Raw genomic sequence first — 26,626 nt, 5'->3', positions numbered from 1 at the left:
GGGACAGGCATCGGGACCCTGCAGGGAAGAGAAAGAAGCTGCCACTCCTGGTGGGTTGGGAGAAACGTCTGGGCCCGTGACTGTGATGTACAGGAAATTTGGGGGGAAAGGAATATTGCATTTTATCAACTATAAAAGTAATACCCACTCATAAAACATTTAAACAACAATATGCAGCAGGATGAGAACTGAAGACAATACCATATACTTAAATTAAAAGCACATGCATGTAAACCATCAAATATCGATGTGCATTTTGCAAGAACACACACAAACAAAAGGATACCCACCAATACATTGCCACGGCTGCCTCTTTGGAATGTTGAATGCAGGGAGCGTTAGCTGAAAAGAATTCAAATAACACAAAATATGAAAAAGACATTTCCCTTCCCCTAATCCCACACTTTCGAGGCAATCACTATCAACAGGTAGGCGTATATCCTTCCTGATCGTTACTATGCATACCCAAATGTATATTTTGATAAAATGTGATTGTGTTTGGATTTGAAGGGGAGCCTGCATGGGGCAACACGGATCCCAGGGCCCCAGCACTGATGGAGGGGAGTTCAGGCGTTGTGACAGGTGTGGGAGACACTGGGGACTGTGCAGCGCCCTCTAGGCACGGAGGCTCTGGTTGGGCAAGGGGAGGGAGTGGGGTGGTGTTGCACGCATGCTGAGTCAGAGACGTTTTCTGATTTCAGTGCAAACCTGGCCAAGGAAGAGCGGAGGCGAAAAAAGAGGCGGCTGAAGAAGCGCATCTTCGGGGCCGTGTCGGAGGGCTGCGTGGAGGAGTTGTTGGAGCTGCTGGCCGAGCTGCTGGAGATTTGCAAGCGGCGCCGCAGCGTGGACGTGCCTGGTCAGTGCCTGGCCCCGGCAGAGGGTGCAGGGCGGAGGTCCTACTTTGTTCCTACTGTCTACCCACCACCTCCCCCAACAGCCTTGAATACTGGGCTAGGGACTTTGAACCTGGCTCTGAGGGCAGTGAGGAGCTATGGAAGGGCTTAGACAGGTGAGGGTCATGGCAGAGTTGGGACCCCAGCAGCAGGGCTGAAGGAGGGGGACAGCTCTTCAGGGAGTGGCATTGGCAGAACTCAAGGACGTGGGGAATGAGTTCAGGGTGGTGCCTTTTGGGCTTGGGTGACGTGGGTGACGGAGCCCTGCTTGTCTTGGGGACCAGGAGTAGCAGGTCAGGGGGAGGCAATGAGCTCTATTCGCATGCTCCCAGGAGGCGGGGGGTGGTGGCTGGAGATTTCAGGGGTCGGCACTGAGGGGAACAGTGGGAAGCCAGGCTGTGGGGGAGATTGCCTCCTGCCAGGGAGAGGGTGCCTAAAGCAAAAGGCCTAGACTGAGGCTCTCGTGGGCGGAGGGAAAAGCCAGCAAAGGAGCCGGAGGAGAAGCAGCTGGAGAAGGGGAAAGAGAGGGGAATCTCAGGGGTCAGGGAGGCCAGCGCAGGGCATGGAGCAGAGTCTTGGGTTCTGAGACTGCAGCCCCCACACCCTGGCCTCCCCTCCTCTGGGCTGGGAGGGTCCAGGGCAGCGGGGCCCCTTCTGCAGCTCCATCCTGTGGCCCTGCCTGCAGACTTCCTCATGCACAAGCTGACGGCCTCCGACACGGGGAAGACCTGCCTGATGAAGGCCTTGTTAAACATCAACCCCAACACCAAGGAGATCGTGCGGATCCTGCTGGCCTTCGCGGAGGAGAACGACATCCTGGACAGGTTCATCAACGCTGCGTACACAGAGGAGGCCTATGAAGGTATCCTGCCTGCGGGAGGGGCTGCACAGACAGGGATCCCGAGGGTGGGTGGGGGCCGTGCCACGCAGGGGCACTGCTGTCCTTGAAAGCCCAAAGCATTCATCATGGTGCCCAGCTCACAGCAGACACTCCTCTCTCCCGTCTTTTGTTCTGCAAATAATTTTGAGCACTGACCATGTGCCAAGCATTGTTGCTGGCACTGGGGTGCAGTGGTGAACCAGACAGATGAAGACCACTGCTCTAAATAAGGTAATTTTAGTTGGAAAATGCTATGAAAATAAAATAAAAGAAGATAATGTTACCAAAAGGAACTGGATGGGCAATGTGAGAGTGGACGGTCAGAAAGGTGACCCTCGACTTGAGGCCTGCATGATGAGAAAGATCCAGAGCAAAAGCTGGAGCTGGGAACGAGCTTGGCACGTTTGAGAAATGGGAAGAAGGCCAGAGATGAGGTTAGAGAGCTGGGCGGGGCCGACACATTGCAACTAGTACCGTCATCATCATTATATAATTAACCACCCCATTTGGGGCTCAGTTTTGTGGCTTCTGTCTTACATGGAGCGGAGAGGGGGCAAGGAGACCAAATTTGGGATAGTGTTTCCCTGCCCAGGAAATCCAGTGTGAATAATTAGTAAGGTGTGTCCTCATTTGAGTTTTTGGAGTCAGTAAACATCCCGTCAGGGTCTTATGAGGTGATTGCGGCACAAATCATGGGCTCAAGAAGAGCTGGATGCCATCTTGCTGAAATGCCAGGGGACACTAAACATCTCAGCTTTTTGCAGGTAGGAGTCTAGCTTGGGCCCATAACTTTTCTCACGGGTGAAAGTCATTTTATTTTTATTCGTTTATTTAAACTCTGCAGACTTTCAAAAAGGTTTTTGTTACCTACAAGAAAAAGTCAAGGATGTGAAAAACTAGAGTTTATCGATTGGAGGAGAGAAAACCCAGGGAAGATTGCTGCAACTGAGTGCTGAATGGCACACTGAGCTCCCTGGTAGCCAAAGCAAAGAGAGAAACTAGATGGACTATATAATGTTCTCAGCCTGTCACTTCGGAGTTGACACTAGTTCTGTAGCCAGGGGGGTTTAGGCCAGTGCCTCAAGCTTGCCTGTCCTTATTCTTCTCCCTTTTCAGTCTCCTTCTGTTTCCTCCTTTCTTCTTGTCAGTATTGCAGGGACTTACAGATTCCCCCTTCTCATAGCACATTCTCCTTGAGGGCAAGGATGGAGTCTGTCTTGCCCACAGTGGATTCTTTGGTGCCCCTTAGGTCTCACGGAAGAGGCCCTTAATAAGTATTTTTTGAATAAGTGAATAAATGAGAGTTGGTGTCTCTATTAAGGCTTTGCTGTCCTGGCTTCAAATCCTTAACTTCTCTCCTTTCTCAGCCTCCCCATCCCTTCCTTCTTTCATGGATCAGCCTCTTGCTGGGGGGCTTGCGGCAGCCGGCAGCCGGGGAGCACTCACGCTCTCTCTGCCTGGTAGGAGGAGCCTGTGACTCCCATCTTCCCAGAAACCGAGCCCTCTTCCTCCCCTTGATGGTATCTGCTGACACCCCTCCTTCAGCGTTTTTAGGCACTCCCTGACAGCAGGGGCCGAGGGGCGCCAGGACCGCCAGAGGAGCATTTTTCCTCACCTTGGGCAGGTTACCCTGTCTTTCTGAGCCTCAGTTTCCCCATCTGGCAGAGGCTAATATTTCCTTCCTATGCTGCAAAGAGAATCTGATGACAACTTTATTAATATACGTATTTTCAGCATTTAATCAGAGGTCTTCAGAAACTTAATTTTTCTTTTAACAATTAAAAAATTTTTATTATAAGAAATTTTTAAGCATGCGTTTGAGATATTAGCACAATGAACCTCTATATATCCATGATCCAGATTCAACATAACAATTTATTTTTAATGACATAAATAACACATGATTAGAGTTTCATTGTAAACATTCAAATATTTTAATTAAGTTAAAAAAAAAATCTTTCCCCTGTTTCCCACTCCCCTCTCCAGAGCTGATTATTATGGTGTGCATCCTTTGAGGACTGTCCTAGACTTTTGACATATGTGTATATGTGCACACAGAAGCAGATAGTTTTCTTTCGTATTCATTCATCTATTTATTTAACATAAAATAGCATTGTGTTGTTTGTACTATTCTACAACTTGCTTTGTTTTGGGTTATCGATGTATCTTAGGTCAGAACATGAAACTCTGCCTCCTTTTCACCCGCTTGGTCCGAGTCCCGCGGGAGGGTGGCTATTCTCACCATTCCCCTGTTGGCAGACATCCAGGGGGTTTCCAAATTCTTGCTATGACAATGTTACCATGCACATTCTTGTCTATGACCCTGTGTACAGTGCACACGTTTTAGCAAAATACTTTTTTTTTTTAAGATTGGCACCTCAGCTAACAACTGTTGCCGATCTTTCTTTTTTTTTTCTGCTTCTTCTCCCCAAAGCCCCAAAGTACATAGTTGTATATTTTAGTTGTGGGTCCTTCTAGTTGTGGCATGTGGGACGCCGCCTCAGCGTGTCCTGATGAGTGGTGCCGTGTCCGCGCCCAGGATCTGAACCAGAGAAACCCTGGGCCACCGCAGGGGAGCACGAGAACTTAACCATCCGGCCATCGCTGGCCCCTTAGCAAAATACTTTGAATTGGATTTTCTGGGTTCAGGGACACACACCTTTAAAATTATAATTGTTATTGCTAAATCTGCCTCCAAAAGGTACTAATTTACTCTCCCTCCAACAAAAGTGTGCAAAAGTACTCATTCCCCCACCCCTCACTTATACCGGAAACTGTCCATCCTTTTTGTTTGGTTTTTGCCAATCTGATGGGTGAAAAGTATTAACTCATTAGACTCTAATTTTCGTTTTCCCAATTACCAGTGATTCCAAACATCTTTCACTTTATGACTGTGTGTATTTTCTCCTCTGTGAGGTGCTTGTTAATAATCTTTTCTCAGTTTTCTTTTAGGTTGTTTGTTTTTCAACTGATTTGTAGGGGCTCTTAATATATTATGGACTTTTAAAAATGCATTGTGTCTTTGATACATCTCAAATATTTCTCCAGCCTATCACTTAATTGTCTTTTAACTTTCTTTAAGATGTCTTTTGAAATACAGAAATCTTTAATTTTTTTTTTTTTTTTTTTTTTTTTGCTGAGGAAAATTTGCCCTGTGCTAATATCTGTTGCCAGTCTTCCCTTATTTTGTATGTGAGCCACCATCACAGCATGGCCACTGATAGACAAGTGGTGTAGGTCCAAGCCTGGGAACTGAACCAGGGACTCAGAAGCAGAGCATGCCAAATTTAACCATTAGGCCACTGGGGCTGGCCCTAATTTTTTTTTTTAATTTTTTTTTTTGTGAGGAAGATTGTTGCTGAGCTAACATCTGTCCCAGTCATCCTCTATTTTGTAGGTAGGACACTGCCACAGCATGGTTTGATGAGCAGTATGTTGGTCCGCACTTGGGATGTGAACCCCAGGCCACCCAAGCAGAGTGTGAGAACTTAACTACTGCGCGCCTCGGCTGGCCCCGGCCCTAATTTTTATGTAAGCAAACATATCAGTTTTTTCTTTATGGCTTCTGCATTTTGGATCTTGCTTAAGAAGATTTCCCCCAGCAAAAGGTTGGATATAAATGAATTTTCAAATTTTTAAAAATGCTGAGTTCTTTAATTGACCAGGATTTTATTTGTACGTATGGTAGCAGCTCTTTGGAAAATGCTGTTCCAGTGGGATATTCTGAGAACCCCCAGCCTTCCAGTCCCCTCCATCTGGAAGTTCTACAGGCCCCACCCACAGGGTGAATGCCCCTCCTCCTTCTTCCTGCTGTTTCTGCCCTGTTCTGCTCCTTAGTCACTGGGACACCATCTCCGGAGTGCCTAGGGCAGACACCTGGATCTCACCTGAGACCTCCCTTCTCCCCCAAGCCCTGCAGACCATCCTGAGGACTCTTTCTCCCAAGGGTCTTTGGGCCTCATCGTCTCTTTCTCCGCCGGAGCAACAGTTCCTCACAAGTCTGGGCTCATTCTACCACACCCTCCAATTTTGCAGCCAGAGTCATCTGAAAATACACATTTACACAACTGAAACTCCGGTGGCCTCGCTCCCTGCTTCAGAGCCTTGGTGATAAAGTTTTAACCTCTTAACCTGGCTTATGAGGCCTTGAGCCCGGCCCCATGCAGCCTTGCTAAACTTACCTGGCGGCATCTGGGAGGCCACTTCTGGGAAGCGCCTCCCCCCCGCCCCCCCCCCACTCTCCCCTCGCCCTTGCTCTGGGTACCACTGCTTCCTGTGGGCTTCTTGAGGGAAAGAATCAAAACTGCATCCGTGTGCACGGCGCCTGTATCCCCAGCGCCTGGCCGGAGCACAGAGAGGGCGCTCCATAAATATTCCTCGCGTCCATGCAAGAATGAAAGCAGGAAAGATTGAAGTTGAGACTCTGGGTAGCTGGGCGACACAGACCAGACAGGCAGCTATTATTTCGCCATGGTGCCATGGAGGGTATGGAGGCCAGGGAGGGGAAAAGGCCAGAGAGGGCATGTCACCTGAGGTCCCAGCTGAGCGCCCCGAGCCCACCCCACCCTGTCCTTAGGGCAGACGGCGCTGAACATTGCCATCGAGCGGCGGCAGGGAGACATCACTGCGGCGCTGATAGCGGCGGGCGCCGACGTCAACGCCCACGCCAAGGGAGTCTTCTTCAACCCCAAGTACCAGCACGAAGGCTTCTACTTTGGTGGGTGCCGCCCCGCCCTGCACGGCTGGGGGGCGGGGTCTGGGAGGAGGGAGGAGAAAGGAGGGAGGAGGCAGGGGCCGCCCTGTCCCGCCCCGCGACGACCAGGCGGCCTCTGCTTCCACTGGTGAGTGGACCGGGGTCGGGACCCCACTGCGAATCTGTGTCGGCTCAGACGTGTCCGAGACCTGGAAGGACAGAGCCAGGACCAGAGAGGTGGCAGAGGCGGATCCATCTGAACAGGACCGCCAGGGTGGAGCAGGGAGGGGGTATGGGGGAGGATGGGAGAGGCTGCGTTCCGAGAGTGTCACCTGGTGGTCTTAGAGGGCACACAGGCGTCCACCTGGCTAGGAACGGAGATCTGGGAGGGAGAGGAAGGAGAGAGCCCTAGTTTACAGGCGAGGAGACCGGTTCAGAGGAGAGAAATGACTTGCCCAGTGCAGTAAGGAGCTGAGGTAGGTGTCCTGGCCTCTGTCCCTTGTGTCCAGTGCCTCTCAGGACTGCAAACAGGGGGCCAAAGTGAGAGGAGGAAAATTCCCTGACTGACATGTTAGGGAGTCCAAAAGCACTTGGGGTTAGGACACTCTGGGTGAAAAAAAATTTTTTAAATGTGTGGTTTAGATATGGTGGATTCACCCATTTTAATATACAGTTCTGTTCATTTCCACAAATGCATCCGGTCGTGTAGCCACCACCGTGACCAGGGAACAAGCAGCTGCATCGCACCAAAAACTTTCCCCGGACAATTTTGTAGTCAACCCCTCTTCCCGTCGCAGCCCCTGACTGACACTGCTGACCTGTTTTCTCTTCTGGGGGGTTTTTTAATGAGCAGGACTAGATGGGTCTGGGCAGCCTTGAGAACAGGGTCTTGTCCAGTCCGTTGCCCACTGCTGGACCTGGTGGGAGCCAGTGTTGGGAGAGGGGACAGGAGGGAACTTGGGAGGGAAAGAGCAGGAGACCTGCTGGCCAGTCCTGGTTCCATCCAAGCCTTGCTTTGTGACCATGGGTGAGTCACCTGCCTTCTCTTTTCTCGACAAACGTTTATTGAGCACTTACTATATACATCAGGCAGTGTTCTAGGTATTTGAAATATATCAGTAAACAAAACTAAGATCTCCACCCTCATGGAACTTACATTCTAGATGGGAGAGAGACCATCAATAATAAACATAGTAAGTAAGAATGCTATGTAATATGTTAGAAAATGATAAGTGCTAATAAAAAAATAAAAAGTAAGACAGAGGAAGGGCAATCAGGAGTTCTGGGGTAGGAAGGAGGTGGATTTCAATTTTAAGTAGAGCAGTTAGGGTGATTCATTGAAAAGGTGACGTTTGTGCAAAGACTTGAAAGTGAAGGAGTGAGCCATGCAGATATCTGAGAAACAGCACTACAGGCAGAAGGAACAGCCTGTGCAAAGGCCCTGAGGTAGGAAAATGTATGGGGCGTTCAAGGAGAAGGAGGAAGGCCATTGTGGCTGGAGGGGAATGATTGAGGGAGAGAGGAGGAGATGACATCAGAAGATGTAGGGTCTTGTGGGCTGTGGTTGGAACTTGAGCTTTTATTCTGGGTCAGGTGAGGTGTATGTGTTCCAGGATGAGTCTGTCTGCTGTGCTGAGGATGGTGTTGGGGCCAGAATGGTAGTCGGGAGACCAGTTAGGAGGTTATTGCGATGGCCCAGCTTCAGCCTCCCCTCCTCTACAAGGGGGAGATGGGGAGAGCGACAGGGAGCCTGAGGGGTCAATCCTACTGAGAGGGTCAGGATCTGGGGCTTGGGGAGTACCGCCTCTGGTCCACGGGAAAACCGAGCCCCACTGCTCCCCTCCTCCAGGCGAGACACCCCTGGCCCTGGCAGCCTGCACCAACCAGCCCGAGATTGTGCAGCTGCTGATGGAGAATGAGCAGACGGACATCACCTCACAGGACTCGCAGGGAAACAACATCCTGCACGCGCTGGTGACGGTGGCCGAGGACTTCAAGACGCAGAATGACTTCGTTAAGCGCATGTACGACATGATCCTGCTGAGGAGTGGCAACTGGGAACTAGAGACCACGCGCAACAAGGACGGCCTCACACCGCCGCAGCTGGCTGCCAAGTTGGGCAAGGCCGAGGTGGGGTCCCGGGCGCAGACGGGAGGGTGGGGAGGCGCAATGCTACTCTGCCAGCCCTGGGGACCCCACAGATCTCACCTAGGCCTTAGGTCTGGATGTGCAATTGTGGCCCGAGGTGGGTTTGTTCTTAGTGACCACACAGAGCCAGTGAGGTGCGGCATGCGGGCCCACCCTCTGGACTTCAGTTCCTAACACTCGTGTTTCTCTCTCCTGCCCTGGGACCCCCTGGCTGGAGCCAGAGTGAGGGCGCCTTAAGGCCACAGTGACACAATATCTCACATGGTTTGTGGCTGAGGATTCTTGTGTGGAGAGGTACCTGAGCAGAGGCCGTGTCAGACCCTGGGGGACCCACAGCGTCTTATGGGACAGGAATCCCAGAATGGCCTCTCTGGATCCAGAGTCAGTGGGCTGCTGCTCCCCGCCTCTGGAAAGACCCCAGCCTGTCTATCAGGTTGAAACTATGAGCCAAGTCCCAGCAGAGCGTGTGGCTGCTTGTGGCCCTTTGGGCCCTGTGTAATGGGGCTGAGGAACTCAAGGCTTGGTGAAGACTCGGACTGGGGTGGGCTCATGTCCCTGTCGGTGGCTGGAGCCATGGCTTGGTCTGAGATCAAGGTCAGGACTCAGGTTGGGCCTGGGGTCACGGCTCAGCGAAGCCTGCTCATCAGTGTCCATACCTCTGAGCCCTGGGAGGGCACTGTGGCTCCTGGGAGGCTGCAGGAGGATGCTGGGTAGCTGGGGGCTGTTGAGCAATCATGGCTGTGCTGGCCTCAGGGCAGCTGACCGGGAGGTGGGGGGCCCCGAGGGCCTTGAGTCCATCCCACTGCTCAGGGCTGGGTACCACAAGGGACCTTTTCATTCTCTTGTTGGGGGAGGAGGGATGGAGAATGGCTTGGCAGAGGAGAAACTGTGTGCCTGCCTCCCCCGTCTCCTGCCCGCTCCTAGGGGCACAGCTTGCTGGGGGCTTTGGGGGAGGTCAGAGTGCGGCTGTAGGTGGAGCTTCCTCCAAGGGCCTCTGCCCTGCGTGCGGCTGTGGTACAGGTTCTCCCTGGGGAGAGCTCAGAGGCGGAGCTTCCAGCACAGAGCAGGGCGCCATGACACCCTGGTTCTCTAGAGGATAATGTGTCCCCTGTGGCCAGTCTTGGAGAAGTGCCCACACCCTTCCTGGCCCCTTCTCGCCTTGACTGAGAGGGTGGGATAGCGGAACTGGGAAAACTTAAATCCAGGCCAAACAGACATTATTTCTCAAAATTGTCAGTTTCCGGATTCTTCACTGAATGGGGTCCCCGCTGGTGCAAGAATGTACGAGCTGCTTTCCACAGCGTGCAAAGGGCTTCACACCTTTTGTCTCTGATATTCACAGTCCCCGGTGAGATGGACAGAGCAGCGAGTTTCACGCCCATTTCACAGATAAAACCGGACCCCGGGGTCACGGCGTCGGGCGCAGAGGCAGGACTCAGTCTGTGCTTGGGAACCTCTTCCCGGCCCTGCTCTGCGGCTGACGGTTGTTCCTCTTCCTGCCCCAGATCTTGAAGTACATCCTCAGTCGTGAGATCAGGGAGAAGCCGCTCCGGAGCTTGTCCAGGAAGTTCACGGACTGGGCGTACGGGCCCGTGTCATCCTCCCTCTACGACCTCACCAACGTGGACACCACGACAGACAACTCGGTGCTGGAAATCATTGTCTACAACACCACTATCGATGTGGGTCTCCCGAGCTGGCTGGGGAAGGGCAGGAGGTGGGGGGCAGGGCCTCAGGCCAGGGGCTCAGGGGTCACTGGGAAGACCCCAGGCCGCTAGCTGGACACGTCTGCAGTCCCCCATTCCTTTGCCTTGGTGGGCAGAGTCGGCACAGAAAGGGCGGGGCGAAGGCGGGCGCTGGGTTCACCTGTTCCCAGCTAACCTTGTCTTGTAAACCCTCATGGTGGGGGGTCTCCTGGCCCCAGAATTCTGGGCCTTGTGGAGGTGGGGGTGGGGATGGTTGGTGTTGATCTTCATCTTGTTTCTCCCCCACACACCCTATTCTCCCTGGTTCTGTATGACCCAGGCTTAGAATCCCCTCTACCCCTAAACCTGGCCCCAAATGAGGGTCAGGAAGCACATAGCTGGAGCAGTCAGGGAGGCCTTCCCAGAGGAGGCAAGAGGGGGAAGGTCAGTGAAGCTGGAGGGGAAGAGAGGATCAGCAGTTTTGGCTCGAAGGGGAAGTGAGACAGCAGGCTGGATCTTCATCCTTCACGTTTTATCAGAGTCCTGCTTCCCAGAGCCTGCGGTGTCCAGGGTCTCCCTGGACCCTCACAGCAGCCTGGTTGGTAGGGCATTCTGATCGTTATCTGTTTTATAGATGAGGAGACTGAGGCCCAGAGAGGGTCGGGTGTTTTCCCGAGGTCACACAGTGAAGGAGGGCCAAGTTGGGGCCAGGACCCCAGTCACAGCCCTCCCCACTTCTAGCTCTCGCTCCCCATTGAGCATCAGATCCTCCTGCTGGAAGCCCAGACTCCTGTGGCCTTTGGCTGCTGCCTGGGCGCACTGGGAAGGAACCTCAGGAGCCGGAAATTACCCAACCAACATTTCCAGCCGAACCAGTCCATTGGCCATAATGACTGGCCCTTCTGCCAGGGGCAGTGCTGACTCAGAGCTCCCTGTGAAGTGAGAGCCCTTTGAAAATGGCCCCTCCCCCAACCCCATGGTGACTGGTGGTCTCCTACCCCCAGAACCGGCATGAGATGCTGACCCTGGAGCCCCTGCACACACTGCTGCACATGAAGTGGAAGAAGTTTGCCAAGTACATGTTCTTCTTGTCCTTCTGCTTTTATTTCTTCTACAACATCACCCTGACTCTCGTCTCTTACTACCGCCCCCGGGAGGAGGAGGTACGGGGGCTCCTTGCTGGGGTTGGGGAGGGGCACGAGGTGGTCGGAGCTGCAGGAGCTTAGAGCAGTCCCATGTGCAGACGGGGAAACTGAGGCCCAGCCAAGAGATTTGCATGGAGTTCCCAGCTATCACCCTTCACCATTAGGCATGTTACGCGCGTGGTCCCTCCAGGGCTGGCACTCCCCATCCTGCACCATCCACTCCTCTCTCTTCCTCCCCAGGCCCTCCCACACCCCTTGGCCCTGACGCACAAGATGGGGTGGCTGCAGCTCTTAGGAAGGATGTTCGTGCTCATCTGGGCCATGTGCATTTCTGTGAAAGAGGTGAGTGGGCCACTCAGCCCTTCCCGACTGCCCTGCGAGGCAGGCAGGGTGATAGCGGGCCTGGCTTCCATCCCGCCCCGCTCTGCCATTACTGCAGGGGGGCCTTGGGGAGCCATTTCCCTTCTAAGCTTTAGATTTCTTAGTTATAAGATGGGAATAAATAAATAAATAGGGCTGTCCTTCCTACTTCATCTCTCTACCCCTCCATCCATCTGTCCATCTATCTGCCATTTATCTACCCTCCCAGCCACTCAGTGACCCATCTTCCTCTCCCCTCCATCCACCCAATCAATCACCTGTCCTCTCATCAACCCAGCCACTCATTCATGCATTCAAATACCCACTCATCCTTACCCACTGTCCTTCCATCCTTCATCCAACCAGCTTTCCATTTGTTGATCAATCAATCGATTGCTCGAACAATCAGTAGATCCATCCATCCATCCAACCAATGAATCAGCACCTACTATATGTGGGGCCCTGGGCGAGGTGAGAGGGATGGAGGGAGTTTGAGCTCACAGACTGGTTGGGGATTTCAGATGGACTCAAACGTCTAGACTTTAAGACAGGCTGTGAAAAGGGCCCTATGCTGGGTTCAGACCAGTGCTCAGCGGAAGGGAGATGACTTTTTTCTGGGGACAGGAGGAGTCACGGAAGGCTTGAAGGCAGAGATGGCACTTACTCTGGTAGGGGAGGACTGGGCATGAGGACACTGGGGAGAAGGTCAGTACAGGGAGGGCATGGGAACAGCATGAACAGAGGCTCTGAGGCTGGAAAGCTCGGCCAGATTTGGAGAATGGCAAGTAGCTGTGTGGCTGTGCTGCTTGGCAGATTCTGGGGTGAGGATGAGAGAGAGAGATGTAGGAAGATGTGGGGGCACATCTACTTTCACCCTGGGGTTACCTCTGTCCCCCAGGCACAGGTCCCCTGCTGTATCCCTCATCTGGGCTCTGGCTGGGCCTTCACACACTCCCCTCTCACTGAGTCTCAGCCCTGGGGAAACAGCCCTTCTTCAGATCCTCCAGCGAGAAGCATGAAGAGGGTGTAGCTTTTCTTTCTTTGCTGGCCTTAGGGCATCGCGATCTTCCTGCTGAGACCCTCAGACCTGCAGTCCATCCTCTCGGATGCCTGGTTTCACTTTGTCTTGTAAGTAGGTCTGTCCCTTTGTCACCACTTCACAGGCAGGGCTGAAATCCTGTATGATGGCTGCTGTGTCCCTCTAGAACAGCCACTCTGCCATGTTACCTTGTTCCAGTCCTGCCGTGGTCATATGGCCGGGACCTCCTCTCTCCCTTCTAGTAAGAAAGGCACATAGATGTCCATGGAGGGATCCAGAAAGCCCCAAGACAGTGCCCACCATCTGGTTGCGGTGATGGCTGACTCTGGCCTGCCACAGAGCCCCAGGTGGCAGGCGGCACGGAGTGGGCATGAAGAGGCTGGGCAGTGCTGTGTACTGCTTTGTGAAGAGTTCCAGGCCAGTTCCTCCTGGTTTTGTGGGGTCTCGAAGTTGCCATCTTGGACCGTGGAAGATCAGGCTGGAAGGTGCTTGAGAAACCATTGAGTCTCATGTGTAGGCATGAAAACCCAGGCCCAGAGTGGGGAGTCACTGACAGTCATGAGGAACTTCGGTCATGTGGAAGCCAGCCCAGCCTCCGGGTCATCTTCTCCCCACGCCAGTGCAGAGTAGCTCCATAGGCCCTAGCCAGCAAGCCCAGCTCAGCAGCCTCTCTGAATGAAGTCATGTGCAACTGACATCAGAGGCTTTTGTGGCCTGTCTCTAAGTGAACAGAGGCTGATTCTTCATTGCTGCTGTGTGGATGGAACAGAATCTATCACGTGGGATGAAGAATGGAGGGCTCTGTAGCCCTGTAGACCCCACCAAAGTCCCTCTTCTGGGTATTTGGGAGACAGTCTACAGGACTTTGAATCTTGGCCTCACACTTCCAAATACCTAGGTGTTTTATTGAGTATGTACCTGCCTTCCAGAGGCACGAACCAAGTTCTTCATCCCCATGCGCAGGTGGGGCGCCCAGATACCACCGGGAATGGATAGGCCAGGTGCAGCACTGCCCTGTGATGCAAGCCACGTGTGAGTCTGTCACCTTGAGAAAGTATGGCAATTCCAGAGAGAAATCCATTTCTACAGCCGTTGGCCTTAGCGCAGACAAAAGGCCCCAGTGCATCATCCTGCTCTCCTGCTTCTTACTTGTTCTGTTAGTGTGGAGGAAGGTGTAGACGTCCTTCCCTGCTTTAGTCCCAAATGCATCGATCACCCAGACATTTGCTTTTCACTGCATGAGAAGAACAAGGTTGCTTGTGTCCTAACTTTTACTAGTTAGAGATTTCATAATCATGGAGACTGCCTGATGTTATAGGCAAGAGAGCGTTTTTATCCAGATGTCTGCGTAGCTGATGGAGCACATACTGTTTAGGAGTAGATTTTGATCTTGTTTGGCATATGTTGTACGTAATATTTTTTAAATTCTAGTAAAGTACACAAAAGGGTTACCACCTTTAAGGGTACTGATCAGTGCTGTGCAGTACATTCGCATTGCTGTGCACCCAATCTCTGGAACTCCTCATCTTACAAACCTGAAACTGTACCCACCAAACATGTCACTCTTCCCCTCCGCCCAGCCCTGGTGGCCCCCGATCTACTTTCTGTCTCCATGAATTTGGCTACTCTAGGTATTGTGTGTAAGCAGAGTCATACAGTATTTGTCTTTTTGTGACTGGCTTCTTTCATTTAGCATATATCGTACTTTTTTAAAAGATAAAAATAGTAAGTTTTGGGGGACTTTTGTTATGATTGGCTTATAAGTATTCATGTTGACAGCTTTTGTCATTTTGGTTAAAAACGCATTCATTCACTGCATCCTCCGTTTACTCCAGTGGCTCTCCAATCTATGTGGGAATCAGAAATCACATGGGTGACTTAGAAAATACATGGCCCCCGGCCTTCTGAACCAGGATCTCCTGGGACCCTGGGGACCTGTATTTTTAAAAAGTCTCTGACAGCTGCAGGCAGCCCACCACTGGCCTGGACTCGCCTCAGGCGATGCAGTCTACAAGGCTGGATTTTAGACGTGGTCGAGCGGGTCTGGAGCAGCCTCATCCGTCTCGTCAGCATCAGCCGCCAGGGTGACTGTTCAGGGTTTAAGGGAGGCTGGGGGATTTGACTATCTGCCCTGATACTGAGGAGGAGTAAGTAAGGCCCTGTCTCCTGTGTCTCCTGAACAGTTTTGTCCAAGCTGTGCTTGTGATACTGTCTGTCTTCTTGTACTTGTTTGCCTACAAAGAGTACCTCGCCTGCCTGGTACTGGCCATGGCCCTGGGCTGGGCGAACATGCTCTACTACACGCGGGGATTCCAGTCCATGGGCATGTACAGCGTCATGATCCAGAAGGTGTGTTGGGGCTGCTGAGTGTCAGAGATGAGCAGGTTTGAGGGGAGGGGTCCCTCAGAGAATGTCCCTTTTTCTGATAAGGAAGCTGAGGTCTGGTGAGCAAAAGGGGCTTTCCCAAGGGACAGGCCACTGCTGTTTATCCTAGACATCACTGTCTCCCTTTGCTTTTGGTGAGGCTTTAAGTGTCCAGACCTCAAAATGCAGGGGCTTACTGGGTGCTGGGGAGGGGTACGCTTTGTGAAGGAATGTTCTCTCCCCCTGGCAGGGGTGTGTTGGTAAACAGTTAGCAACCAGCTCTTATAAATTTTACCACATAAAGGATGAGTAGCACACAATTTACAAATAATAATAAAATGTACAATGCTTTTTGTGTGTGTGTGTGTGAGGAAGATTAGCCCTGAGCTAACTCTGCTCCCAGTCCTCTTCTTTTTGCTGAGGAAGACTGGCCCTGAGCTAACATCCGTGCCCAACTTCTTCTACATTTTGTGGGACGCCTACCACAGGATGGCTTGATAAGTGGTGCGTAGGTCCACACCCAGGATCTGAACTGGTGGACCCCAGGCCACTGAAGTGGAATGTGCAAACTTAACCGCTGCACCACCGGGCCGGCCTGTAAAATATAGAATGCTTTTTATTGTAGATTCCACAGAGTTAGTTGAGTCTAGCAGAATAATATGTTGATTTTTGTTGAATCTTGTATCTCTTTCCAGCCAACAGTTGTGATTGACAAACGAGTGTTGTTCCAACATAAATGTTCGTTGATATTTTTCTTTCTTTTAAGGAATGAGATGTGAACTTGGATCTTCACTTGTTTGTCAGTGACATGAGCCACTTATTTGCAGAATTGCATAATAGTTTTCAAATACTAGAAGACTATTTTATGCTATTCACAACGTAACAGCTACAAGTGGGACATATTTTAAGTTTCATCTGCCTTAACATTTTCTCCATCGCTGTCTTACAGCTAGTCTAGACGATCAACAAAACAATGAGTTGATCTCTGGATTGTAGTATTTACTAATTTCCTTAGTGTAAATACTCCCACTATGGCCGACTTCCAGCTACCAACATGATGTCCTTGAACACAGAGTTGGGAAAAGACGCACAGCAACACACCATTAGATTGTATTTCCACCATGTGGCCATGATAGGTGTAAATAACCTGAAGAGCATAGATAACTGTAAAATTACTGAGAAGTGATATTTTTGAATAATCCCCTTTGTTTTCAATATAATTTATCATAAGTTTATATAATTTAATTTTTTATAATGGCTGTGTTTAATAACCAGCTCACAAAATTTATGAAAATGGAGCAGTCAGCTTTTGTGAGCTGATTTGAGCTTGCTCCCGCACACCACTGGCCCAGGAAGTGGGAGGATTCCAGATGTGAGACTCTGTGAAGAAAGGAGCTTGTGTACAGGGTGGATCAGCAGGCACAGAGACATGTTTTGGGGGCAGGGGTGGGGTGGGGTGGGGTGGGGTGAGGGGCAGGCTTCTTGGAGGAGGTGGCGCCCGGAGCTGAGCTGTGGAGCATCAGGAGGACTTGGCTGAGGAAAGGGAGAATGGCTGGGTGAAGGCATGGGCAGGGTGGGGGCCTGGGAGAGGGCGCGAAGCAGCAAGATCAGCATATGGTGAATATGTGCTCAAACCTTACCCTTGAATCATGTTTCTTTCTTTGTAGGTCATTTTGCACGATGTTCTGAAGTTCTTGTTTGTATATATCGTGTTCTTACTTGGATTTGGAGTAGGTAATTGATTTATAAATAATGACAACACCCACATTTGGTAAAGCACTTTATACAGAAATCAAAATGACAAAGCACATGGCAGCCTCGGCAACAGATATATCGGCCACCAGTGGAGCACCTGGTGTGCTTAGCATTTTCCAATCCTCATCTTTTTATGTCTCTCCTATCTCCATCAAGGGGAATCATCGTCCCTGATCATAAGGGAACTGAGGCTTAGAGACTCCAGGATTTGAACCAGCCCTGTTGCTCTTGTCCATCCACTCTGCGGGTTGTGCCTCCCACGTTCCCATCCATCATCTTATGTGGCCCTCACAACCTGAGATGGGCTGGGCGGGTGTTTTGGCTCCATTTTACAGATGGGGAAACTAAAGTTTGCAGAAATTTGGTTGGTGCTCTTTGAAACATAGAGTAAAGTAATGCATCAAGGTAACCCCCTTTGGCCCTCTACATCACGTTACTCACTCAGTTTGCTTCAGATGTATCTGTGAGAGCCTCTGGTCTGCTGGGGACTGGAGATGGAGCCCCTTCTTAAAACCTCTCCATTTACGACAGAGGGAACAGCACAGCCTGGTGTCATTTCTAACCTCCACATAGAGAGACATGGTTTTATTTTCCCAGGCCAGTTGTGTTTTTCTTTTCAGAGATCATTGGCATTTGAAGTTGGTAACTGTTCCCATCTGTCTGTTACCTTTGCTGGGTCACAATTTGCTTATTTATTTGCTCCTTCACTTGCTTGTTTATTCGTCCATCCATTTACTCATTGATTTGAGCATTCCTTCGTTCAACAACGAGCCACTATTGTGGTGTGTTGGAAAGAAGAGAAGAAAGAGCTCCAGGCATTGGCCAGGGGATCTCACTACAGAGCATTAGGAGGAGACTCAGGACCTCCCAGCCTTGGGGGAGATGACCCAGGTTACAGGCGGTCAGGAGCTCAAAGCCTGGCTGGGGAGCTAGGCACACACCTAGATCATAATTAGTAACTCTAAGAGGCTGTGAGTGATCAAGGGCTGAATGGTAGGCTAGAGGAAGCTAGAGAAGGGAAAGTTCTTTGTTAGGCAGGAAGGGCTTTCTGCAGGAGGTCAAGGCAGAGAACCAGCCTGGTGAGGCTTCTGGAGCAGCTGAGGCTGGAGATGGAATTTGAATGGCCAGGGAGCAGGAGGCAGCAGGCCTGCAGTGTGTATGTGTGTGGGCATGGGTGTATGGTCAAGTATGCACAAATTTGTCGGGTAATTAAGCAGGCGGAAGGGCTGCAGAGCACACCCCGTTGTGTCCTCCCAGCCCTGGCGTCGCTGATCGAGAAGTGTTCCAAGGACAATAAGAACTGCAGCTCCTACGGCAGCTTCAGCGACGCGGTGCTGGAGCTCTTCAAGCTCACCATAGGCCTGGGCGACCTGAACATCCAGCAGAACTCCAAGTACCCCATCCTCTTTCTGTTCCTGCTCATCACCTACGTCATCCTCACCTTTGTCCTCCTCCTCAACATGCTCATTGCCCTCATGGGAGAGACCGTGGAGAACATCTCCAAGGAGAGTGAGCGCATCTGGCGCTTACAGGTGAGCCTGGCAGAGACCCTGGTACAGGGGCCTCCATGGGGACTCAGTTCAGCACACGGTATAGCACAGCATGTGGTATATATCTGCGCTGGTGGATCTGGGATGGCGCCTGGGAATCTGCATAGCTCTCTGTGCTTGGCCAGGTTTGAGGAAGGCTTAGTCTTAGTTCTTTGAGTATAGGGTCTAGGCAGTGTGGCTGGACAGTAGCATGTGTGAGAGGAACACAGGCTTATGGGTACACTCTGCTCAGAGTCAATGGTGTGATATGTGGATGTTGAAGTGTAACCTTAGGTTGAATTAAGAGGAGTATAGGATATAGGACAACGGAGGTGACAATTCTGCTCTCCTCCATTCTGGCCATAGCACTCCTCCCTCACTGTGGGCCTTATACACTGAGGACACTAACCCACAGGATGGCCCAGAGGTGGTGACCAGGCTTGGGGGAGGACTGGAAACTGTGCCTCACAAGAAATGGTATTGAAACCAGGGTTGAAGAAGATGAGAGTTCCCTCAGATATTTACAGAGCTATTTGTGAAAGAGGGAGCAGCTTCCCCCTGTGGCCTCAGAAGGCAGAGCTGAGGTATATGGGGCATCGACAGGGAGAAAGGCTTTGGTTCGACACAAGGAAATTTCTAATTATTAGGGCCTTCTTAATTGTGCTGTTGGTAATATTCAGGATAGATTAGACAAATTATCGCCAGGAAAACAGCCGAGGGGATTCCAAGCCTGGGATGGTGGGGGGACCACATGATGTCTGAACCTCCCTTCACTGTGGGATCCCAGGAACCCACCTTTTTCAATTAGGAAGCTCCTGGACTTCCAGAAACATTGTCTATGTCATGTTTAAAGCAATTTGGACACCTTTCCCAAACTTACCAGTTTTTCATTTTTGAATTCTGTAGATTAGCCAAACCCTCAGGATCTGTGCATTTAGCACCCAGTGGGGGTGGAGCAGGCTGTTTGGTGGTGTGTGTGCATGTACGTGTGTGTGTGCATGCACACTTGTGTGCAAGCGTGAATGTGTGTGTATGTCTGTGTGTATCTGTGCAGGGACATGCCCACTCATGTGGAGCTGTGCTCCTGGGCGGGCTCCTCAGCAATGTTCTTAGGCTCGTTTGTGTCCCCAGAGAGCCAGGACGATCTTGGAGTTTGAGAAAATGTTGCCAGAATGGCTGAGGAGCAGGTTCCAGATGGGAGAGCTGTGTAAGGTGGCAGAGGAAGATTTCCGACTGTGTTTGCGGTAAGAAACAGGAAGGGCCCTTTGGTGGCTGTCTTTGGGTGGGTAAAGAGGGGCGAGTTGGTGAATGTGAGAGAGACAGTGCTGCCACTTGGTTGCCAAACTATGGCTACCATCTGCTCTGGCCTCCTCAGAAGCTGGAATTTGCTCTTACGGGGCTGCTGGCCCTGGGACAAGGCTTCCCCAGCCTCAGAGGGGAGAGGAAGGGCGACTCTGCCCGCAGCACTTCCTCTCCGTCCCTTCGGAGGTGCCTCCACGGCCTCTCCTTGCCCGGTGTCTGGTTCAGAAGAGATCTGCCAGCCTGGCACTCTTAGTCCTTCTGTCTACCCTATGTGGGTTCACGTGACACCAGCAGACCCGAGGCACATCTTGTCCCTGGCAAATGGAAAGTGAGACAGCTACTTTTGAAAGATATCAAGGTTTTTGATTTTTAAAAAGTACTTGCACATGCCATGGCCATCCCTTCTGATAAGTCCACCTCTTTCTGCCCCCGTCTGATTGCCTGACTGTGCAGACTATCTTCTTTGTGTATAATCTTACCTTAACCCACTTCTCTAACGGAAATTCTCACCCCCCCAGAAACCATCATTTCTGACTACAAATTGTTACCTTGATAAATATCTTTAATTTTGACACTGTCACGCTAGAGATGTTCTCTGAATGTCAACTTGGGCCAGACCATCATCTCCAGTTGCAATCTAGCACCTTAGACGCTGCCCACTCTTCAGGAGTTTGAACCCTAACCACCTTGCCTTCGTGTAAGCTTAACCCTAGCTAAATTCCAGGAATTTAATCCTCACACCCCCACGTCTTCTCAGCCCAGGCTCTCCTCTCCTCCCTTCCCTCCTTGCCTGTGGGCTCCCTCTCACCAGTCAGGCACAGCCACTGCTGTCTGAAGACGTCCCCTTTACAGCTTTCTGAGCTTCTGGGTCCCACACGGTGGGGGCTTGGGCAGGTTTCACACCCTAACAATGCTGACATGACATGTGGGGCAGGAGTGCTCCTGATCCCTGGGAGGGACAGAAGGGGAGCTCCTGGGACACCCCGAACTCTGTGCTACTTGTCTGCATTTAATGAGGTGCAGTTGGGAAGTAGTGAGAATGATTATCACACTGGCAGGATCAACGAGGTGAAGTGGACCGAGTGGAAAACACACGTTTCCTTCCTCAATGAGGATCCAGGGCCCGGGCGACGGACAGGTACCGATGCTGTCAGGGAGGGTGGCACCCACCCCTGTCTGACCATGGAACCTTGGGCCAACCAAGTCACAGGGCCCTGATTTTCCCCATTTGTGAAATGAGAGGTTTGAATTAAATTGGTTCTCAGGTCCCTTCCAGCTCTGACATTTTATCACCTTAGTTGGAATAACTTCTAAAAATCAGGGGGTGCATGAGGAGCTGGAAGCACACCTTGCAGAGTGCTGTATTTTTAAAATAGTGTTTTGTTTTTTAAAGATGATTTCAACAAAATCCAAGATTCTTCCAGGAGCAACAGCAAAACCACCCTCAATGCATTTGACGAAATAGAAGAATTTCCGGAAACTTCAGTGTAGAAGCAGAACCCAGAGCTGGTGTGAGCGTCTGGCTGCAGGCTGGGTCCTGGACTCCGTGCTGAGGGCTTTGCAGAGTGACGAGCCTGGCTCTGCCTGCCCAGGAGTGGAAAGCACCCTCATGCTGAGCGGTGGCTGAACTGAGAGGCAGTTGTCAGTTTGTCCGAGTGGGAAATACCCTTGATTTTGTCACTCAGCAAAAAGTTTGTGTAAACCCATGGCCAGCAGTCCCGAGCTTGGGAGTCCCCAAAGTCCTGGGTGAAGTGCCTGGGTTCACCAACTGCAGGTCAGCTTGGCCGGGAGAGAGGGGTGGCAGGGAAGGGGTGGCGGCCTGAGGAGCAGGGAGAGGAGTCTTTCTTCCTGCCAACATCTCCTTGACAGCCCCCAGTCCCAGCGCACACATTGCACTGTCTCCTCCACTGTGTCTGGGTCTCCTGAATTAGGGAACTCCTGATCGTGTCCCAGCTCATACGGGGGGCTGAGCCGGATATCCTGGGGGAGGAGGAGAGCGAGCTATGGAAATGCCCTTCCGGAACCTTCAGGGAACAAACCACCCTTGGAATGAGCACCCTTGGCACCCCAAGGCTCAAGCTGTCTCAAACTGAGAGACGTTTTTAGTAGAATTATTAACATAGGGTTTTTATTTTCAATAGAGGAAAGACATTTCAGTTTTGGATGAAAATTGCTTCAGACGAAGTATGTGATTTTAAAAACTGAGAAATAGATTTTGGGAATTGGGGCTGGATGTAAGTATTGTATACTTGGCCTCGGGGTGGCCAGAGCAAGGACAAAAAGCTTTTCTTTACACACACAAAAGTCCACATGAGACATGCCGGGCAGGGCCTGCCTGGGCTGCTGGATCTGGGTGAAAGAGCTTGGCTCTTTTCCTCGTCCTGGCCCTGCAATCGTGCCTGCCTCCAAGCTCAGATGATAGCTTCATCTGACACAGAAATAGTAGCTGCTCTATTTATATGGTCTTAAATCTCAGAGGTTACTGTTATACATCAGTATTTCTTATTGGAGGAATTTAACAAAATACCTGAAATGCTCTTGTATTAAATATTTTTGTAGACTGTGAATTTTGAAGCTGAGGAGAAGGCATGTGAGAAAGGAGCATGTGCCAAGACATGGGGCTTATTTTAGGTCCTTTCCCTCTGATTTTCTCCCCCTGAAATTACAGAGAGTCAGTTGGGGGCAGAGGTGAAGAGCAGATGGAAGAAATGTTCCAGATTTCTGGAGCCTAAATAACCAGAAAATCCGCTCTGCCTTGGTTATCTGGTAAAAGGAATCATGTGGGGAGTTTTAGGTGGAATTATAAAGATGTTAACCATGAATTTTAATTTTAAGTGGCACAAAAATAAATTTGGCCTTTAGACAGCTTGGCAATTGGCTATTTAATCTGAGTTGAGGCAAACTGAGGAAGGTAGGCCAAACAATCCACTCTGGGTCCGTTCCTCTGCTCTGGGTCACTCTGTGCACCAGCTTACCTGGATAGGTAGAAACTTGGCCTTTGTGCCTCTGATGGGCCAGGTCACGGGGAGATGGGCGGGCCGAGGATGCAGCCTAAGAGCTGCGCAGTCTGCAGCAGCCCCTGCTCCCTCCACTGACCCAGGGAGCCGGCAGTGCTCTGAGCTGTAGTGGTCAGACCAAGCTCAGGTGTGAGCAGGGGAGGTAGGGTCTAGGCATGTCTTCTGGAGAAGGGAAGATTTTGGGAGTGGGGATTGTCATGGAGGCAGGAGGAGCAGATGTGTTACAGATGGGCAGAACTAGTGCCAAAAGTTGGAAATTCAAGGAGAAAGATTTTGGTTCAATTCAGTCCAGCAAGTGCTCCAGATATTGGAGATGTTAAAGCAGAAGCTAGTTGAGCACTTATTAGAGATGTTGTTAAAGCCCACAATTAGATGAACTTGAAGGTCCTTTTAGCCTGGAGATCAGCATCCTGTATCTGGAGTTACCTACTTGCATATATCCAGAACAGATGTCCTGGTTTGAAGGGCAGCCATTTGGATCCATGGTGCCATGCTCTACACTATGGAGCTGGGAATTCCAGAATTGTGTTGACTTGGGATGTGAATGGATCAAGCCATATGTCTGTCCATTTCCCTCTTGAACAAAAGCTTGGACGTTAGGCAAATAGAAATCAGTGAAGGCATCTTTGTCTTCTCACACATATGGAGAGCTGCTCTCTGTGGATCTAGATGGAATTTGTTGGCAGGACCATTGTCTGTACTGGATATTCATCCCCAAAAGGCTTTCAGCCTAGATGGTCTGAGCCTCGGTAGGTTTACAAAGGCAAAGGGAGGCAATGAGTCAAAGAGCATTGGTTTAAAAGGACTGGTTCCCTTACTCTATTACTGGAGACTAAAGCTCAGAAAGGAAAGTGGACTTGTTCAGAGTCATGCAGGAAGTCATATCAGAGCTGTTGAAGCTGGAATGTTCTGATTCCTGGACCACAGATATCCCTCTGCACCGATTTTTTTTTTTTTTTTTAGTACGGTTTTCAGTAAATTTGAATCTGCCTTTGTGGTTGGCATGTGTCAGGGTTCTAGGGACTTTTGCTTAAATGATTCATGTTGGCAGTCTACGTTGTCCCTGTGATTCCCTATGACAGGTTTAAAACTCAAGTGTGCACACAGGTGTGCACAAAACTACACACACACACACTGGATCCATGAGTGTATCAGGACATATTAAAACTCCGTGATTCACATTTCAGTAATTTAAGGGAAGACATTTTCCTGGGATGGAATCTCTCATGCTCAGATAATGGCTTTGGCTGGAAATTTTCCTTTAGTTAAACTCTGCCTCAGGAAGAATCCATCATTCTAAACATTATGTGATGTATCTTTTTGGAATAAAAATGGTCTCACCTTCCTCTCAGGGATGTGAGAGAACGTGTGCGAGGTTGTACTGTGAAGTCATTAGGCTCTTAGAAGGCGCCTGCCCAAGAGAGCCCTGTATTATTGATGTTCCTTTCCTTCCTCAAGGCCTGGTGAACTGTGCCCTTTTGCCCTGGGCAGGGCCCAGGTAGATGGGCCGTCATCCAGGCCTGTAAGCCATACTTGATTTCTGCATTGATTTACATGTTTTTACTGTGATCTTGGTCCCAAACACAGAATTGTTACCTTGTGCTCATTGAATGTGCCTGATTCCTGTAAATTCTAATTTACTTGCTTGTTCTCAGTGTGTGTGTATGAAACTTTATGTTTAAGAAAGAAGTCATAAATAGAGTAAGAGTGTTTTAGTGTCATTGAAGAAATGCTTTTATGATTTCTAATAAATATTTATTTTGCCTTGTGATCATGTTGTATCCTTGTCTTAGGTATGCCAATATGAAGACCAACTAGATATCCTAGAGCATTGCTTAACATGAGTGGATAAAGGGAAGGTCACTTCTTGGACCTGAAGCATTATTATTGGTCCCTGCCCAGGGACAGAGCCAGCATGCTAAGACACGTCACTTTTGTACAGTATTTACGTTTCAAAGTGCGTTCGTGTCCAGTACCCCATTTGAACCACTCAACGATGCTGGAAGCAGTTTGAGTAGAAACAGGCTCAGGGAGTTGAAGTGACGTGCTCAAGGAATCACAGCCAGAAATGTTAGCGGTTCAGGCCATATGACCACTGAACAGCGCTCTATCCAGCATGCCCCAGTGACTCTCAACTTATTTTGCATGGATATAAAACCATGACTCCTGCTGGAGACCAGAAAGTATGGATCCCTCCCGTCTACCTCACAGGACCTTTGTGAGGAGGCAGTGAGGGAATGGAAATAAAAGGGCTCATATTATTACTATTGTTGTTGCCTGTTGGCCCAACTCAAATGTATATGCATTTTTTCCTTCTTTTGAGTTATTTCATGGTAGTTCTCAGCTTGTATGCCAAGACACTGCTGTGTCTTGATGGGTTTCAGAACTTGCAATTTACTAATAAGTGATATGCTACATTTCATGAGTTATTTACTTAATTCAAACGATTCCCAGAATAACATCCTTCTCTGGGATATGTCTTCCTGAGTGGCAAAGAAATGGGAATTGTATGTAGTCTACATCCTAGCTCAAATAGGCTTCAACCTATAATCTAGGAATGTGCCATCCATGGGAACATTTTGAGTAGACTGATAGAAATAGGGTGGAAACTCTTGTTATAGGATATATTCCCGGAGTGGGATGCCTGGGTCAATGGGTGTGAACATTTTTACGGCTCTTGATACTGTGAAAAATTACCTTCCAAAAGGTATTTTGCAATTTTTTCAGCTTTTGAGATTGTATGATTCCCTATTTATAAAGCTCTTTTATTCATATTTTTTATTTTAATAACACAGTTTTGTAGGTTTGATGAGTATTACATCCCATTAAATAGGTGGGGAAATTGAGACTTGGAGAGCGATGGAATAACAAAGGTCACAGTACTTTTTCCTGGGCCAAAGATCCAGGTTCTCTGGAGTTTGCTCGTAAATGCTAGTCTAGTAGTGTCAATAAGCTTGTATAGCAGAGTCTAGGTCTAGCCTAGCCTGAGTCACCTTTAAGAATAATTTAAGGGGCCAGCCCCATGGCTGAGTGGTTAAGTTGGTGCGTTCTGCTTCGGCGACCCAGGGTTTGGCTGGTTCAGATCCTGGGTGTGGACCTAGCACCGCTCATCAAGCCACGCTGAGGTGGCATCCCACATGCCACAACTAGAAGGACCTACAACTAGAATACACAACTATGTACTGGGGGGCTTTGAGGAGAAGAAAAAAAAGAGGAAGATTGGCAACAGATGTTAGCTTGGGCTGATCTTTAAAAAAAAAAAAAAAGAAGAATCCAAGTAAAGAGAGTGTGGGGGTGGGAGAGGGTTTCGAGAGAGTTCCAACATGGGCAATGACCCCAAGATAGTAGGGAGCTTGGTACGTTTGAGGATGGAGAAGTCTGTGCGGCCAAACTGCTGCGAGCAAGGGGGCATGTGACATGAAGTAGTGCTGGAGAGGTAGGCAGAGGCCAGAGCACACAGGACTCGTCCAGCCACGGTGAGGCTTTGAGATTTCATATCCAGGGTTAGGGGAAGCCACTAAAAGGTTTTACACAGGGGGATTATTTAATGTGAACATTTCCCTGCTTTTACTATGGGATTGCAGGCTTAAAAGGGTGTATTTTCCCCCCCCTGCCATCCTTTGGGATGTAGTAACAGTCTGAAGAGTGTGGAGCGAAGTGAATTTCACTTGGGAGTGATGGGAATGCTCAGGAAGTCACTGGGAAAGAAGGAAAGAAGCGAAGAGAAGGCAGAGACATTGGTGGGATAGGAAGATGGTTCAGTAGAGAAGGGAGGTTTGCACACACTCATTTATTCAACTAAACTTTATTGGGCAC

General features: G+C 50.0%; 1 protein-coding gene across 2 annotated transcripts in view; it reads left to right on the top strand.

Annotated features, from left to right (window-relative positions):
* Positions 1 to 24,581, top strand: part of TRPV3 (transient receptor potential cation channel subfamily V member 3) — a 33,994-nt gene extending 9,413 nt beyond the window's left edge. Inside the window, exons 5-18 of one of the 2 annotated variants that reach the window (XM_070226440.1) lie at positions 702 to 856; positions 1,579 to 1,755; positions 6,350 to 6,490; positions 8,316 to 8,596; positions 10,120 to 10,296; positions 11,304 to 11,462; positions 11,685 to 11,786; positions 12,859 to 12,932; positions 15,086 to 15,192; positions 16,875 to 16,937; positions 18,220 to 18,494; positions 19,623 to 19,735; positions 20,852 to 20,931; positions 21,187 to 24,581. In XM_070226440.1, the coding sequence (XP_070082541.1) occupies positions 702 to 856; positions 1,579 to 1,755; positions 6,350 to 6,490; positions 8,316 to 8,596; positions 10,120 to 10,296; positions 11,304 to 11,462; positions 11,685 to 11,786; positions 12,859 to 12,932; positions 15,086 to 15,192; positions 16,875 to 16,937; positions 18,220 to 18,494; positions 19,623 to 19,735; positions 20,852 to 20,931; positions 21,187 to 21,284 (2,002 nt within the window). In that variant the 3' untranslated portion in view covers positions 21,285 to 24,581. Of the gene's footprint in view, positions 1 to 701; positions 857 to 1,578; positions 1,756 to 6,349; positions 6,491 to 8,315; positions 8,597 to 10,119; positions 10,297 to 11,303; positions 11,463 to 11,684; positions 11,787 to 12,858; positions 12,933 to 15,026; positions 15,193 to 16,874; positions 16,942 to 18,219; positions 18,495 to 19,622; positions 19,736 to 20,851; positions 20,932 to 21,186 lie in introns of both variants that reach the window. The other variant, XM_023653271.2, reaches the window with a different exon arrangement.
* The last annotated feature ends 2,045 nt before the right edge of the window (positions 24,582 to 26,626 follow it).

This window comes from Equus caballus, chromosome 11 (genome assembly GCF_041296265.1).
Source record: "Equus caballus isolate H_3958 breed thoroughbred chromosome 11, TB-T2T, whole genome shotgun sequence".
Taxonomy (NCBI): domain Eukaryota; kingdom Metazoa; phylum Chordata; class Mammalia; order Perissodactyla; family Equidae; genus Equus; species Equus caballus.
This window is presented reverse-complemented; position numbering and strand designations above follow the sequence as displayed.